At 42.8% G+C, this 16112-nt stretch overlaps 1 protein-coding gene across 1 annotated transcript; it reads right to left on the reverse strand.

Annotated features, from left to right (window-relative positions):
• Positions 1-4547: 4547 nt before the first annotated feature.
• Positions 4548-14523, reverse strand: GRPEL2 (GrpE like 2, mitochondrial). Its single transcript, XM_036241578.1, has 4 exons — positions 14439-14523; positions 11784-11937; positions 10805-10886; positions 4548-7377 (listed from the first exon to the last, which is right to left on the reverse strand). Exons 1-4 carry the CDS (start codon positions 14513-14515, stop codon positions 7013-7015), a joined length of 678 nt encoding a protein of 225 aa, XP_036097471.1. The 5' UTR covers positions 14516-14523; the 3' UTR covers positions 4548-7012.
• Positions 14524-16112: the final 1589 nt, after the last annotated feature.

Raw genomic sequence — 16112 nt, forward strand, 5'->3', positions numbered from 1 at the left:
TTCTCATTGTGGGTAGTCCAAACCACCCACAGGCGGACCAAGGCTCCGTCAAACAGCTGGGACAATCAGGAAGCTACAGGGCAGCTTGGCATTGTCAAATGTCCTGCTCTGGATGACCCCTGGGGCGAGGTTGGCAGGGCCAGCTGGAATGAGGCAGGCAGCAAGCTTTGCATTGCAAGAAACAGTAGTGCTGGGAGGAGGCCCTGAGCCTTCCCCAGTGGTTAGTGGGGAGTGTCCTGCTCTGCTGTCCATTTCCAAGAGATGGGAGTACCCAGACCTCCAGGTACTGCTTGCCTAACTCTTCTCCATCCTTCAAAGCCTGGCTCAAAACCTACCTTCTCCACGAGGTCTTCTTTGATCCCTCTGGCCCTCAAGATTCTCTTTCTTTTGAAAACCCCAAACTCTCAGTCCCAAACTGATTTCTGACACTTCAGTCTGTCTTAACCCTTTGTGGCCTGAGCTGTGGTTTTATAACCCAAGAAGCCTTAGCACTGCATCGACCCTAATAAATGTGTGATGCTCCGCCTGGCTGGTGTGGCTCAGCGGTTGAGCATCGACCCATGCACCAAGAGGTCTCCTGTTTGATTCCCAGTCAGGGCACAGGCCCAGGTTGTGGGCCCAATCCCCAGTGGGGGGCCTGCAGGAGGCAGCCAGTCGATGTTCTCCTATCAATGTTTCTATCTCTCTCTCCTTTCCTCTCTCTAAAAATCAATAAAGAGAAAAAAAAAAGTTTGTGGTGTTCCCATGGGAAATCCCTCCCTCCCAAGTGGGGTGCACAGAAGGAAGACGAATGGAGTAGGGACTCCTACTCCCCTACACCAGAAGCCCAGCATCTCTGCCTACCTATGGTCATTTTATGTGAGGAATGTGACAATCTTTGAGTCATGATGAGTTAAAATGAGAAAAAAAAACAACCTGTAAACAAATATGGGATGCTAGTCAGTGATATGTATGATAAAGTACTTAGCAAAGTGTGCCTATGTCTGCAATTTATTTTGAAATCCATTAAAATGTAAGATGGATTAATGGATGTGTAATAGGGATGTGATAAGGCAAGAACCAGGTGGTGGGCATACAGACGATGACCACATAATTCTTTCAACTTTGGTGGGCGTTTGAAAATTTTTCAAAATAAAACACTGGGGGGGTGGGGGGTGGGGGGGGGACAGAAAACACACCCATATAAAATGACTACTGTAAAAAAGTTCCCAACTCTGTCAGTCAGCAAATCTATTTCCAGCAGAACTATCACAGGTTCTGTCTCCACCAGGGCTGTCTCCTACTCTCCCTGAGGTTCTGGTTTGGATGGTACTCCCAGGAAGCTCTCCTGGGCCCCCCCAGAGCCATCAAAGGCTAGGTTGAAGTGCCCTTCCTCTGCATCAGAGTACTTAACAGCCATGGCACTAACTTCCCTGTAGTGTGCAGTCTTCTCCTGCAGGAACTGGGAGCATGTGCCCACCGCCCAGGCCTTCGGTAAACCTTTCTGAGTGACCATCTCCCAGACCCTGCCCTCTGTCCTCCGGCACCTGGCAAAGAACCAGGTCCTCGGCAGATGCTGTTTCTGAATCCTTCGGTGAGATCACTGGCCAGTCCTGCCCCAAGCCTCTTTCCGCCCCAAACAGCCGTCGACACGTGCCCATGCCACCCTTCGCATCAGCCTGGCCTATCACGGTCCCCTTCCTCTCCCGGTCGCGGTCCCTTGCTGCTTCTCCACCCAGCTCCTCTCCCGAGGACCCCTCCGTTGCCCAGCTGCCTTCCCCATCCCCCACCCAGCTGCTGCCGGCTGAACACCCTTTTCCCGCGCAGCCCTCCCCAGCTCAGCACCCCCTCGCGTCCTTCCCACACCGATTTTACTGGGCCGGGCGTCTCCGCCTGTGGCGGCGGCGGCGAGGAGCGCGGCCAGCGCGGCGAGGAGCCGGGCAGCGCGGGCCATGGCGGGCGGCGACGGAGGCAGCACGCCGGGCTCGGAGCTCGCGCGTTGGCGCTGGGCTCACCGCCCCGCCCCGCAGCGCCGCCGGCCGTCCCGCCTTCCAGCCTCGCGGCTCACGGCCTCTCATTGGACAAGTAGCCGTCCCTCTCCAGCACAGGCCCTCATTAGCTGCCTCGCTCTCTGGCCGGGCTCTGTCATTGGCAACTCCCCGTCCCGCCTCCTGGATGTGGGCTTCTCATTGGCTGGCTCGTCCAGCTCCGGTGCAGGTGAGCACTCTTCGGGTGCTCAGCATCAGGACCAGGGTCCTGCTGAGGGGAGACTGGTGGGAGAAGAACTGAAGCTTTGATGGCCTCAGCTCAAGTCCAACATCTGAGAGTTAGTAGCTCTGTGACGTGACTTCTGTGTCTCATTCGTTTTCCCTGCACTGCCCTTCTAGGTGGTTGTGACAATCAAGTGAAATCAGGAATGTGAAAACGCTTAAATTGCTGACCAAGCACGCAGCGGGGGTTACCCTATGTACGTGCTGGAACAAGGCCAGATGCTTCTGAAACCCCCGTAACGTTTATTTGGTTTCTACAGTTAATATCTCTGCCTTCTACTTAAAACAAACAAACAGACAAACAGGAAAGATTTCAGCCACTCTCTCTACTCACAGGGAAGGACAGGTAAGACCGAAGGGATAAACAGCCATTTTCACCCTCTAAGAAAACAAGACTAGTTGGTGTGGCTAGTTTACAACACTGTCAGATTTTCTCTAGCAGGAAATAAAGTTGGGGATGAGTTTCAGAAGAAGTAGGTAAAATCCATATTTATTCAGTTAGATTATGGCTGAGAAGAAACTGAAGGGATTCAGAGAACAGTAAAAGAACATAGAGCTGGTGTCCTAAATCAGCTTTGAGTCTTAAACAGGACCAAACTGAGTTACTAGTAAAGTGGTAGATGAATGAACATGCATTCCTCATAATCTTAAAAACAAAACAAAACAAACCACTACAAAAACAAAAACTTTGGCAATGTTTGTGTCAGAATGCAAGGACTTTTACTTCTATTCAAGAGTTCTTAATTTTTTTTTGAGCAAAGCATTCATTGATAACTATGTGAAGTTCTTTTATGTGCCCACTTAATCCAATTGTGTCAGTTTTTTGTAGGGTAAATCATATTAACTTTAAAATAACTTCTTCACTCTGCTTTTAATTGTAGGGTCCTTGGTAACTCTAGAATCTAGAGGTGTGTTTTCTTCTGCTAGGAAGTTCTTCCAACCCTACCAACACATTGGCAGTGTGGGTGCATTCGAGTTGTAGGATGAGCAAAAAGGCGTAATTCTAATGGTCGAGGTGTAAAACAACTGACTGGGAATGAAGTTGGGTGACTATCAGTTAGCTATTGCTTCATAACAAAACAACCCGAACACTTAGTGGCTAAAAGTAACAATTACTTGCCCCCAAATCTGCATTTTGGGCAGGGCTGTGAGATCAGGTCATCTCTGTTCCTGGTGTTGTCAGGTGAGGCTGAAGGATCCACTTTGAAGATGACTCACTAGATGGCTGGCAAGACGGTGCTGGGCCCTCAGTTCCACCCCGCAGGCTGCTTCAGCTTGTTCTTGGTTTGGTGGCTGGATCCCAAGAGTGAGCATGCAGAGATGGGGTTTGTGTCGAGAAACTGGCAGTGTCACTTCTACTATATTCTATTGGTCAATCACAAAGTTTGGATTCAAAGAAATTTGGAGCCATGTTTTAAAACCTCCACAGTGAGATTAAGAATGTCAAGAGTTGCCCAGCTAATGTGGCTCAGTGACTGAGCGTGGACCCATGCACCAAGAAGTCACTGGTTCAATTCCCAGTCAGGGCACATGCCCAGGTTGTGAGCCTGATCCCGTGCGGGGCATGCAGGAGACAGCCCATCGATGTTCTTGCTCATCTATTTTTCTATCTTTTTCTCCTTCTCCCTTCCTCTCTCCCTAAAATCCATAAAGGGGAAAAGAATGTGGACAGTCTATAAGTGCATAGGAACAAGAATTTACTTACTAACACTGGGAATATGAGAAACAATGGATTATGGAGCTAGGGTGTGCAGACATGATTGGAAGAATGAAAATGCAAGGCCAAACTTGCAGGAAAGGCTGGCTCCAAAGAGGGCCCCTCAGCCAGGAGGCTGGGTATGTAGAAGCCAGCTGAGCAGAGGTGAAGACAAGGTCAGGCAGAGATTGGGAAGCACATGTCAGAACAAGGTCAAGTGTTAGTAATCTGGTTGAAGTTGGTCAGAAATCCAGCAGTACGAGTGAAGTGGTTAAAGCAGACAAGACAATTAGAACCAAGAAGCAAGCATAAGAAAACAAGGCAATTCCAGAGAGGGAGGCAGAAACATGAGTCCAGATCTAAAAAATACATAGGAATCAGAGAGAAGCAAGTCAAGGAGGTATAAAAACAGATAAGACTTCAACACAATGTACGGTGTGGAATGCCTACACTGCATCCATATGGCTGGGCTGCTGCGAAATCTCAAGGTACCTCTACTGAGCACCAAATGAAGTGGGTCAGCAGTCATTGAAGTGACCACAGCATATCAATACACAGTATGAATTAGACAAACATGTGAATTGCAGTTATTTCAAGTCAGGTTTTATTAAAGTTATTTCTGAATATCATATATCATCTTTAGTTTTCTCTATTTGATTTTGCTTTAGTGTTTAAGAGCCTCTCTTCACTTATCAAATCCTTTGTCATGAAAGCACCAAAGAAGTTACATCAGTATCAAACTGATTCCTTCATGGCAATGAGGAAAATCTGTGAGATTTGTAGACTCTAAGTACTAAAATACCAAGATCCCCTCTTTAAAGTGAGCCAAAGCTTCATTACATACCCTCTGCAAGCCAATGTCTTTTCACATAATCATCAAGTGAAAATGATTCAGAGCATCAACACGATTTTCTTGCTCCTTCAGTCTAAAAACGTGGATTTCTTGCGTTATGGTTTAAAAAAACAACAAAACAAACCCCCAAATAATCAGAAGCTGGAAGAAAAATAAATCACTCTGATTAGCTTGTAAGTTTTAATGGTTAAGCACTTCTTAACCAGTATTCCCTTTTCCTAGACTTTAGGTAGCTATATAAACGTAGGAAAAACAATGTGTACAATAAACAGCAATAAAAATAAATATTTGAGAGCCTACTATAATAGGCAATTTACACATTTCATTTGATCCTCAAATAGTGTGAGATTATAACCATTTTACGAATAAGTAGGCTCAGAAGGGTGAAGTGAATGGGGCCCAACGTTACACTGATGACTGAGCTAGGATTTATGTTCAGGTTTATCACTATCAAGCCTATGTCTGATTACGCTAGCCCTAACTCCCAAAAGCCCTTCAACTTTTTGAGATTCTTACTGTCCATTTTCTAAATTTATACTTTTAAGTCAGCAAAAACTACTGAATAATAAAAGAATCTAAAATTATTCTCAATCTACTAGCTAAAACAGGAAGTTACAAGGAATATTAGAAAACTTTTCAAGTAATCAGAACATTCCATACCTAAAATTATGGTTATTTTAATTTTCTAGTAGTGACAACTAATAATCCAAGAACACATGAATAATTATAAGTGGCTCATTTTCTTGTCATTTGTCAATCTCAAAGGACTACAGGTAAAAAAAGGCAAATTCTTATTGTGAAATCTGACTGCTTATTAAATTTACACTATACACTTAGTGGGATGCCAAGAGGTTCTGGTTTTAAAATCTTATCACCAATGTTTTGTTTACATTTTAAAAGCATGCATTTTTTTTTGAAGTGTCCAAATCTGGTGGAGATGGTAGGGCCCATTACTGGATAGCTTTTATTGATACAAGTCTATGTAGTGTCCTAGAATTAATTATACATGATGTCTAAGAGAATAACTTTTCCACTCCACTGAAAGAGGTCACCGAGTTCCAGTAGAAATGGATTTATTTTAGTAACTAACTTAAACCTAAACCTATGCAATTAAAGCAATGAAGGAAAACAAAACAAACCCTAAACCTATGCAATATGGACAGTTAACACTTAACTGTCTGCTGGGGACATCTTTGCATCTTCATTAAAGAACTACTGAATCTTAAATGACTGAAGTTAATATCTAGTTGTTCTTTATTCAAGTTCTCACTGAAATTTAATTCAACAGTTTTAGAAACTTTTTTTGTGTGTGTCCAGTTCTATAAACACTGTTTTCATACTTCAGAAGAAGCAGAAAGTGTAAAATTAGATCATCATTAAGGCCTCTTCTAGCATTAAAATAGCTGTAAGTGACCTCCTTTTTAAAGTCTCATCAATTGAAGAAACCTTTTATGGAACACCAGCTACAAGAAAACTGAAATAAAAAATAAACATATAGGCTCATTAACTCTAGGAAGTCAGTACACAAAAGAGGAATGATATGTTTACACACATGTGATATAAAGGGAACTGGGTATCTTAATTTCTCGATGTTCCCTGCCTTCCAAATCTTGCCTGGGTATGTAGCCCTGTAACTGGGAATCAGAAAAAGACAATGAGTATGAATATAAAGTCTACTTGGCAGGAACTATAAGACAAAAAATGGCTAAAAGGAAAATAATGTCCTGAAAATCTATATGTATAAAAATCAACCCAAACGATCTAAATTCATACAACTATAAAGCTTTATCATCTAAGTACCCAAATGTTGAACCAATCCCTTCCCCACACAATACAAGTTCCTATACAATTCCTGTTATAGGAGCTATTAGAAAGGAACATTCAGTTGAAAATACATATACTCGTTTCCACCTCTTAAAAAGATTTTGGATTGAAAGTCATCAGAGTACTAATTTAAAGAGAATTTTCTTAAATATATTTTGATAAAGGCCATAGGAACACTTGTCACATTGTTCAAATGCCCAATGGTTAAGACTTCTGATGAGACCAAACAGGTCACAGTAAATCAACAGAATGTCTTAGAAATAAAGCCAATATGACTAAACCCAAAACAGATCACATGAAGTAGCTCATGTACATTACAAACCTAGTTTAATAAATAAAGGAAACACAGGCGACTGCACTCCGAAGGACATTCAGTCCCTCACGGCCCATTCACAGTCTTCTCTGAGATTCCACTGCCACTTCCACCTGGGCAAGTCTAATGGTGCGGCCGTGAAGCTTGTAGCCATCTTGCCTTACTAATGCCACCGTGCCAGGCTGCACTCCAACATCAGCCGGCACATGGCAGATGAGTTCATGCTCATGTGGGTCGTATTTGTCACCAATTGGGGTCATCTTCTCCAGGCCATGCTTGGCAAACACACTTTTCAGCTTTGCTTCTAAAAGTGACAACCCCCGGAAGATCTTCTCCAGAGTGAGCTTCTGGTCCCCAGGCTCTGCTTCCTCAGAAATGCATTCTGTCGTCTTCTCCAAAATGTCTGCCACCTCTACCAAGTCCTTACAGAAACTCTGAATTCCTATGGAGAAACCAGACACTTGAGTGTTTGTGAGGAAATCACTCTGCCTTTGGGGTGGAGTTTGGGAAGGGCTGGAGAGGTGGCTAGTATACTGGGCACACCAGGAAGTGGGAAGACTGCCAGAGGGACTCAGGGATCATCATCAACCCACTGACAAGCCAGTTTCTCTTGGAAGGCATATGACTAGGAAGCCTACTGGGAAATGGGGAAGATGGCAGAACCCAAGAACTAGGTAAGACTATTTACAATAAGCTCAGGAACTGGTCCTTCAAAACCGTTTTTATGCTTCTTATATTTTTGTTCCAATTAATTTTTACCACTGAGTTATGTACATTTTGAAAATTCCTGCCGTCTCAGTTATGTTGAGGCATATATTCTCAATGGGGACAAGATATTTGCATTTTATGGCAGGCAATAATAAAGAATTAGTTACCAAGACTATGCTAAGGGGGAGTCAAAAGAGTGGTTTATTTTGAGGACTGGCTAAATAGGAACAGGAAAGTAAGACACATCTATAAATGAGTCTCTACCTGCCTGCTATACACACTTGCTAGAGATGAGCCAAAACTTAGTTTTATCTTTTGAGAGTCACATGAACTGTTATAAGATAAAAGCAAACTCAGTTGTTGAGAAATCTCATTACTCCCAATGCTGCATCTTGATTTTTCTGTCAAAAATGGTAAGGAAGGTCTCCATTACAGATGATAACAGCAACGCCCTGCTAGGGCCTGGTGGGGGCAAAGAACTTTGTCGATCCGGCTTTAATCCAGGAACCGTTTTAAGGCCCCGTGCCAAGAGACAGCCACCTCAACTGTACTCAGAGGTAAGTCGGAAGATCACCCACAGGTGACCCATAAAACAGACCACAGATGAAGGAACGACTGACAGAGGTAGGAATTCTACCTTTAACTTCAGGGTGATAAAAAATCTATTATAGCTTCTTCTAACAAGCAGAATGAGATTAAAATTAGTGTAATAACATACATGATGAATTTGGGGTTGCTGGCAGCATGATAGATGGGCAGGAATAGAAGCTATCAGAAGAACTGGGGGAAACAACTAAAGTAATTTTGTTCTATGGTCTGGAGGAGGCAATGGAAAGGAAAGAGTATAATTAGGAGGTATTTCCAGAGAACTTGGTATGACCAAAGTTGTGGAAGATACCTCCCTGCCTCCCATTGTGGATGGTAGCCAGAAAATGTTAATGGCTCTTAATAAGATCAGCTGTGAAAGTAGAAGACCTTAGCCCAGTGGTTCTCAACCTGTGGGTCACGGCCCCTTTGGGGGTCAAACGACCCTTTCACAGGGGTTGCCTAAGTCCATCGGAAAACACATATTTCCAATGGCAATTCATAACAGTAGCAAAATTATGGTTATGAAGTAGCAGCGAAAATAATTTTATGGTTGGGGGGTCACCACAACATGAGGAACTGTATTAAAGGGTCGCGGCATTAGGAAGGTTGAGAACCACTGCCTTAGCCAAAGGCTTGAAAAGTATGCCCATAAGATTAGTAGTTCACACGAGAGAGAGAATGTCTTATAAAGATCAATCAGGAACATCAAAGGCATCCCCTGGTTATTCAAAAGACAGACACTCGAATAGAATTTTGAAAGCTGTAAGCTTTGGGGCTGACTTGTGTACTGCCACGGTGCAAAGACCCTTGGCTTCTAGTCAGCAAAGTAAAAATTTGGGTAAATAGAAGCCTAGGTTCTTCTGTCTATATAGTGAGGGATTCAGTCTTTGATTCTATTCTAATGATTGTGTTATTTCAAACGAGGTTGGTTTTGCATCATTTCTTAGGGGAGAAAAAGGATCCTTTGTGAACTGTTTAAGAGAATGTGGGTTACTGAGACAAACCATCCCTGGAAGGAGAACAGACATCGTGCCATGTCCTTTAAAAGCACTGTACTTTTTTCATACTTCCATGCTTACTGAGCAATCTTTATTCACGAGGGAATGACCTAAGGAAAGGACTTACATGGCATGTTTTGACAGACACATTCTTGTTCTGTAAACAAATTATATTACCTATTAAATTCTTTTGAGTTTAGTTAATATGTACTTGTTTCCAGGGACCTTGTTAATCCTTGAGGAAACTGATATGAGCCAATTCCTAACTTAAAGTTTGACTCTGGTTAGCCAACTCACCCTGCTCCCTCAAGCAGGCAGGAAGTGTTCCCCAGTTGTCACAATTGGTTTATTTGCTATAAAAATTCCCTGTAGCTCAGAGGTCAGACAGCTTTTTCTGTAAAGGGCCATATAGAACATATTTTATGTTTTATGGGACAAGAAGCAAGATAAAGGATTTTATGTAGGTGATATATAATAAAAAAAGAAAATAAACTGCCACACATTTTTAATGGTGAAATTCAGAGCTTTATTTATGGACTGAGAGGTGGCAGGCTTGGATTGCAGGCTATAGTTTGTCAGGCCCTGACAGTTGTACATAAGAGACTAAAATTTGGAATACAATTGGGGGGTCGGTACTTCGCTGATAATCGAAGCCTTGAAATGTGATGTCTAGAGCATGGAAAGAAAAGCAGAAGGCTGTGCCAAAGCACTGGGGTTGGAAAGGACAGAGATGAAATGAATCTGTGCACAAATAGCTAAAATCCAGAGAAAAGGAAGTAGTGTGACACAGGGGAAATAATAAATGAGGGGGTCAGGAGATAATGAACTCATATCTACATGTATCAAACTCACTTTTGTCAACTTACCTGTAAAAGAAGACTGGACTAGATAGAATCCAAGGACCCCTCAAGCACTTTCCTTCTATGTGTAGTGAAAGTATAACGTTACATATTAAATTGTGAGTATAGCAAGTAATCACAGATGTGCCCTTTACCCTTGAAGCCCTGTTACTCTAACACTTTCATGAATACATCTGGAACAAGATGTGGTGTATTTAGAGAAACATTTTTGAAAGACTTTGAAATTTATTCAATATCATCAATGAAAAATTAATGTGATCCGGCATAGCCTCCAGGGTTGTCTCCTTCCATGTGGTCCAAGCTTTTGTCTCTGAGTTATTTTATAACTTAGCAAGTTGTAAAATACTGAGAATAATGCAAATAATTCCTGTCTACAATCATAAAAATTCTCTGGTGGAGATACAATTGATTATCGCACTAAGATACAGACCAATTTTGCTATTATAAAGCAAATTTCAGCAGTCCTGATTGCCAATGTGTCTGTTTTTTGGATTCCCTTCTGAACATCTTAATGATTCACTTGTTTGTTAATGAATTAAACACAATTGTTTGTATGAGCACTAGAATGTTAAATGTACATGCTATGGAATTTGTGGAAGGGTAGGGTAGGAATCAGTTAAGGACTCAGACGCGTTTTCACTATGTTCAGTTTGCAGAACTGTTAGTAAGTGGCCTTTAAGTAAAAGCTGTTTTTTATTGTGAATAAACCTCTCACCAAATATCTTGGCATCTTCTACACATCTCTGGGTTCGCCTTCTTATGTTTTCACCATCAGCGATAGCTCTCTGGTATCTCACCTGACCATCAAAAGCAAAGTCAATATGATAGAAAACAAATGCTTTTTGGTAGGAAAGAATGTTCTTGCTTACTTTACAAATGTTATCCCTGTGATATGGTTTTAATTAAAAAGAAAAAAAAGGAGTTGTAGGAATCTTAAATCATTACTTCAAAAGCCCAGTCAGAGCAGGAACCTCCTCTCTCTAGAAGCCGGAAAGGCTGTCATTTAGCCTGCTAGTTTCAACACTTCATCAGTTTTCAAGCTCATCTGGAGAAAAAGCTTCCTTTTCCACATTCAGCCAACACTGCCACCGTCCAACTTTTGTTCACTGAATTAAACTCCAAGACAAACAAAAGTACGTTTAAAAAGTGTGTCATCTATTTGAAGGCAGCTATTTTAGTCTCTTTAGTTTTTCACTTTCGATTTTTTTCGAACCTGGTTCCTTTAAATGCTCTCATAAAACATGCTTTCCAACCTCCTTACCATATGGTTGGTCTTGTTTTGTAATTACTCCAATACCTATCTTTATCAAAGTGTATTTGTCAACCCAGTACTGGGCACAGTATGCCAAATGTAGTCTGAGCAGCAGAGTATAAAGATAAATGACCTTAGTCATTCAACAAATATTTATTGTCAACCACATGCCAGCCATTGTACTTCCTCGGAAGCCACCAAAATACCAGATGTCTAAGTACTGTAACACAACAGGGAACAGAAAGAGATGACTATCCTGAGTCAGTGCTATTTTTTTAACTACTACAGGTTATTTTGCCTAGCAAACCTAGCAAGAGAGTAGAAGTGGAGGGAGAGCTAAAGAGCCAATGAGAAGAAAAATAATTTAAAAACTGACATAAAAAAAACTTTACTTGGATATTAAAACCAGAGAATGTGAACAGATCATATAAAATCTACTCACTGTTAAATCCTGGACTTCCTTCTCCAGTTTAACAGCTTTTAGCTTTAAGGCTCTTTCTGCAAGAGAGGGTCCAAGATCGTCAGGAGGATCCTCAGAACTGCAGTCCTCACCCGCAGTCCTCTGGGTGGCGGTGCTGAAAGGATGCAGACATCCCCTGAATTGGGAGGCAGGTAGCGCACAGTGAAGAACATCATAAACAGCCAAAGTTACAACAAAGTTCAGAGACCCACAAGTTTCCAGATCGAATAATATGAACAATTACAAAATGTTTACTAAGTACCAGAGACTATTTTCAAGATTTCACTTAAGTCATCTTTTCATTTCATAACAATGTGTGAGATAAGTACTATGATCATTACTCTTCTACAGATGAGAAAACTGAGGCTCAGAGAAGCTTTTGACTTGTCCAGGATCACATGGTTAGTATTCTATGGAGCCAGGATACTGAGCAAGACAGCAGAAATAGCCAGAAATGGGGACACAAAAAATAGCAAGAAGAAACCAAGTTCTGATACTCAGAACCAGTGGGGCATTTATCAGTAGGAGGAATTCAAAACACAAAGCCAGACAGCTCTGGTTCAGTCCTTCATTTTATAGCTGAAGAAAATAAAGCCCAGTAGAGGGACTTTGTCAAATGGAAGTCAGGCCTAGAATTCTAACCCTCTTGACTGAAAGCTGTAAGGCTTTTAGAGAAGAGAATCTGTGCTGAATGAGAAAAATTCTGACATGGTAACTCACCTATATGTAAAATCAAGTCAATTAAATATGCATAAAACACTATATGCTATGAACTGTGACTTATAAACAGGTAAATATAATCTACAATTTTATATAGCTAAAATGTTTGACAATGCGTTCAGTTTACATAGGAGGAAATTTGGAGTGGGGGCTAGGGTGCAGATCTGGGATTGTAGCAGTTTTGACTCCTTCAATGACGTATCCAATACACCTCCTGGATCCTCATAATTTGATGTTAAGTAAAATTATCAAGAAAGTCAATCTGTGAGTACAAAAGCTCTTTTAAAAAATTTTAAAAAACTTCATTCAAGGTATTTTTCTATTGATTTTTTTTTTTTTTTTAGACTGGGAGGAAGGGAGGGAGAAACATTGATGAGAGATACATGGATTGGTTGCTTCCCACATGACCCTGATGGGCGTGGGGATCAAACCTGAAATCCCTGAAACCAAGGTACGTGCTCCCGACAAGGGACTTGAACCCTCAACTCTTTGGTCCAAGGGCTGACGCTTTAACCACTGGGCCAAACCAGCCAGAGCACAAAAGCTCTTTAAAAATAGTTTATTTATATAAACTGTCATATACTGAAGAGTGCTCACTGAGGTGACATCTGAGCAACGGTTTGGAGGGTAAAGGAATTTGCTTCAAGAAAGGGAAGAGGGAACAGCCAGTACAAGGCACAGGCAAGACAACTTTTATTCCCAGCCTTTCCAGGCCAGTTCCGAATTCACTGGTGTCATATTATACATACGAAATACCTTCTCCCTCATAAACTCCTAACAAACCACATTTATTCAATGGAAAGTAGGTCAAAATATTCTAAGAGTCAGTTCAAAGGGAAAATGGCCAGAACCTTAGTCGTGAAAGAGAGGAGAGTTGTGGGCAATCCCTTCAGTTCCCACTGCTTCGGGGTCTTTGCCTTTTGACTAAGATCAAGTGCAATTCCTACGGCTTCAGAACGGGAGTGGGGGTACATTTTACCAGAAGGAGCCATTTTCTTCTGCTCACTTCCCTACATCACAAATTGCCACAAAGACTTTTTAAAAATTAATCGTGATTATTATAAAAAAACAAACAAACCCGAATTCAACCTCTCACCCAGGTGTTAGGGCGGGGGAGCCAGATCAGGTGTGTTAAGATAAAAAGGTGATAAATTGTTACACATTTATCATAACTATGCCCCCGCGGATTCATTTACATTTCAGAGGTCCAACCTCTTCCACCCTCCTACTCAGCCTTTTCATTCTTTCCGAGGAAGTAGTCACCAGGAAACTGTTCCTGAGAATAATAAATATAGTTTACTAACTAAGAGCGCCGATTCTGGAGCCTGGACTGGTTTCCCGAATATTACCCCAAGTAGTTACTCAACTTTTCCAAACCCCAGTTCCCTCAATTAAACGGGAACTAATAAAAAGAATTACCCATAGTTCTGCAATCGGCGTAAGTGATCAATAAAAACTACCGCAGCCCATAGAAAGAAAACCCAGCAACTGGAACTTCAGGCTCCGGAGGGCAGGTGAAAGGGACGTTTGGGGAGATACCAATGCCCACGCCCTCCTTTTCCCGACAGGTAAAGCGAAGCCCGGATAATGGGGAAGGGACTGGCCTAAAGTCACCCAGCAGCCAGGGGGGAGGATCCCAATGTACCTGCAGACACCACGGCTGGAGAGCAGGGGCCGGGAGAGGGACCTGTCCAATTCAATCTACGCTGGGGGCTGAAGAGATTTCCCCACCTCCGAGGACGTGACCTGGGATCTTTCCACCTTTTCCTCTTGGCAAGAAGCGCAGTTGGGGAGTCTCAATTTGCCCCTCTGTGAAATGGGGCCGTGAGCGCCTGATTCTCTGGCCCACAACTACCCCTCCGGCTCGCTCGCCCCGCATTGTCCTCACATTCCCAGCCGACTGCTTCGCTAGCTTACCTGCCTTCGGACCCGGCACTCGAGGCCAAGAGGTGCTGCACTCGCCGCCGGACCGCCCACAAGGACCGCGCGGCCATGTTCCCGACTTAGGCCGACAGAGGCAGCGCACGCGCACTAGCTCCAAGTGACGAGATAGGTTCACTCAAAAAACCACGCTTCCCGGCAGCCTTCGCGGGTGATTTTCTCTGAGGGAGGCCGGATGCGAACGCTCGTTTCCGGTGCGCAGTGCTGTTACCGACCCGGGGTGCAACACTTCCGGTCCTCAGTGTATTCTGCGCGTAGTATGTTTCTGTCCCAACGATGTAGGCTCGGTGCTAGCCGTGGAATCCGCGGTGAACTAAGGGGCTCCCAGTTGTGCTGTCCTGGAGCTTATGTGAAGTTATAAACAACAAACAAATGCAAACGCGATAGAAAGTCAAAATAGTACCGAGGTTTAAAGGTGAGGGCCAGAATGCTGCGGAAGCCTAGAATACAACATGGCCGAATGTGGGGTTTTCCCAAAGGAGATAATATTTGAACTACAAGCTGAAAACAGAGTAGGTGAAAGAGCAGGAAGGTAGTTCAGGTGGAGGTAAGCAGCTTCTGCAAGAAACCAGTGAAGAGGAAGAGTATTGAGAGTAAAGGACTGAAATTCTGGAGGAAGGGGAGGGACATTGGATATATGGCTAGACCTGGACAGATCACCTGAGGGACTTAAAAATAGGAGCCTGACATCCGTCCTTCCTCCATCGCTCTGCCCTGCTCCCCCCCTCCCCCATCCAGTTTTCTCATTTACTCCCACTAAAATGTGAGTTCTATTAGGATAGAGATTTTTTTCATCTGTGAACAGTACTCTGATGTGGTGTAAACATTTTTTGAATGAACTCGGTCTTATTCTGATTGCAACGGGAACATGTTACAAAGCCTTTATATATGTAAAGGAGTCATTTTTCTCTAGGGAGGAGCTTGCACATGTGAGGAAATAGGTAGGGAGACAAGCTGTTGGAACAAGTCCATGGGAGGGTCCTGGGGTCACCTCAGTAGGGACTTATCTAAAGTAGCTACTATTTTAGGTGTGTCAAGTACATTTTTGTTTCCCTATTAGTATTTTATTTGCCTTTTCTTTTTGCTTGTTTCCTCAACTCTAGTGTGAGCTTCATGTGTCTCTCTTGTTCATAGCTGTGATTTCTGACTTCTAGTGCAATAGGTGCTCAAGAAATACTTAATTGAGTGAATGAAGTTGGATGGAATGAATGGAGATAGGAAGAAGTGGATGCATTTTAGAGAGATTTAGTATGGAAAGCTGACAGGATGTTAGGATGGACTGGTGATTGGGGTTGAGGGGCATTTGGAATGGCCAGACGAATTACTGGATAGTCTCTAATGTAAAAATAAAAAGCTTTTTTTTTTTTAAGGATGGGAAGTGTGCCTTCATTATTCTGTGTGTATTCACCATAAGATGGTTTACTTGTATTATAGCTGTTTGGGTCAGATTTTCTCTCTGGTTGTTGGTTCCATGAGAACAGAACTGGAGTCTTTTGCATGTTTATATTCTATCCAAGGCCCAGCTCAGATGTGTTGAAGCCAACACCTTATGTTTCCTCTTGGCCTTAGAAGCTGAGCAACATGACTTAAGGAGGGATTATGATCCCCTTTTACATATAAGGAAATTGAGGTTCAGAGAGATTGGTGAAC

Source organism: Molossus molossus, unplaced genomic scaffold (genome assembly GCF_014108415.1).
Source record: "Molossus molossus isolate mMolMol1 unplaced genomic scaffold, mMolMol1.p scaffold_m16_p_4, whole genome shotgun sequence".
Classification (NCBI taxonomy): Eukaryota; Metazoa; Chordata; class Mammalia; order Chiroptera; family Molossidae; genus Molossus; species Molossus molossus.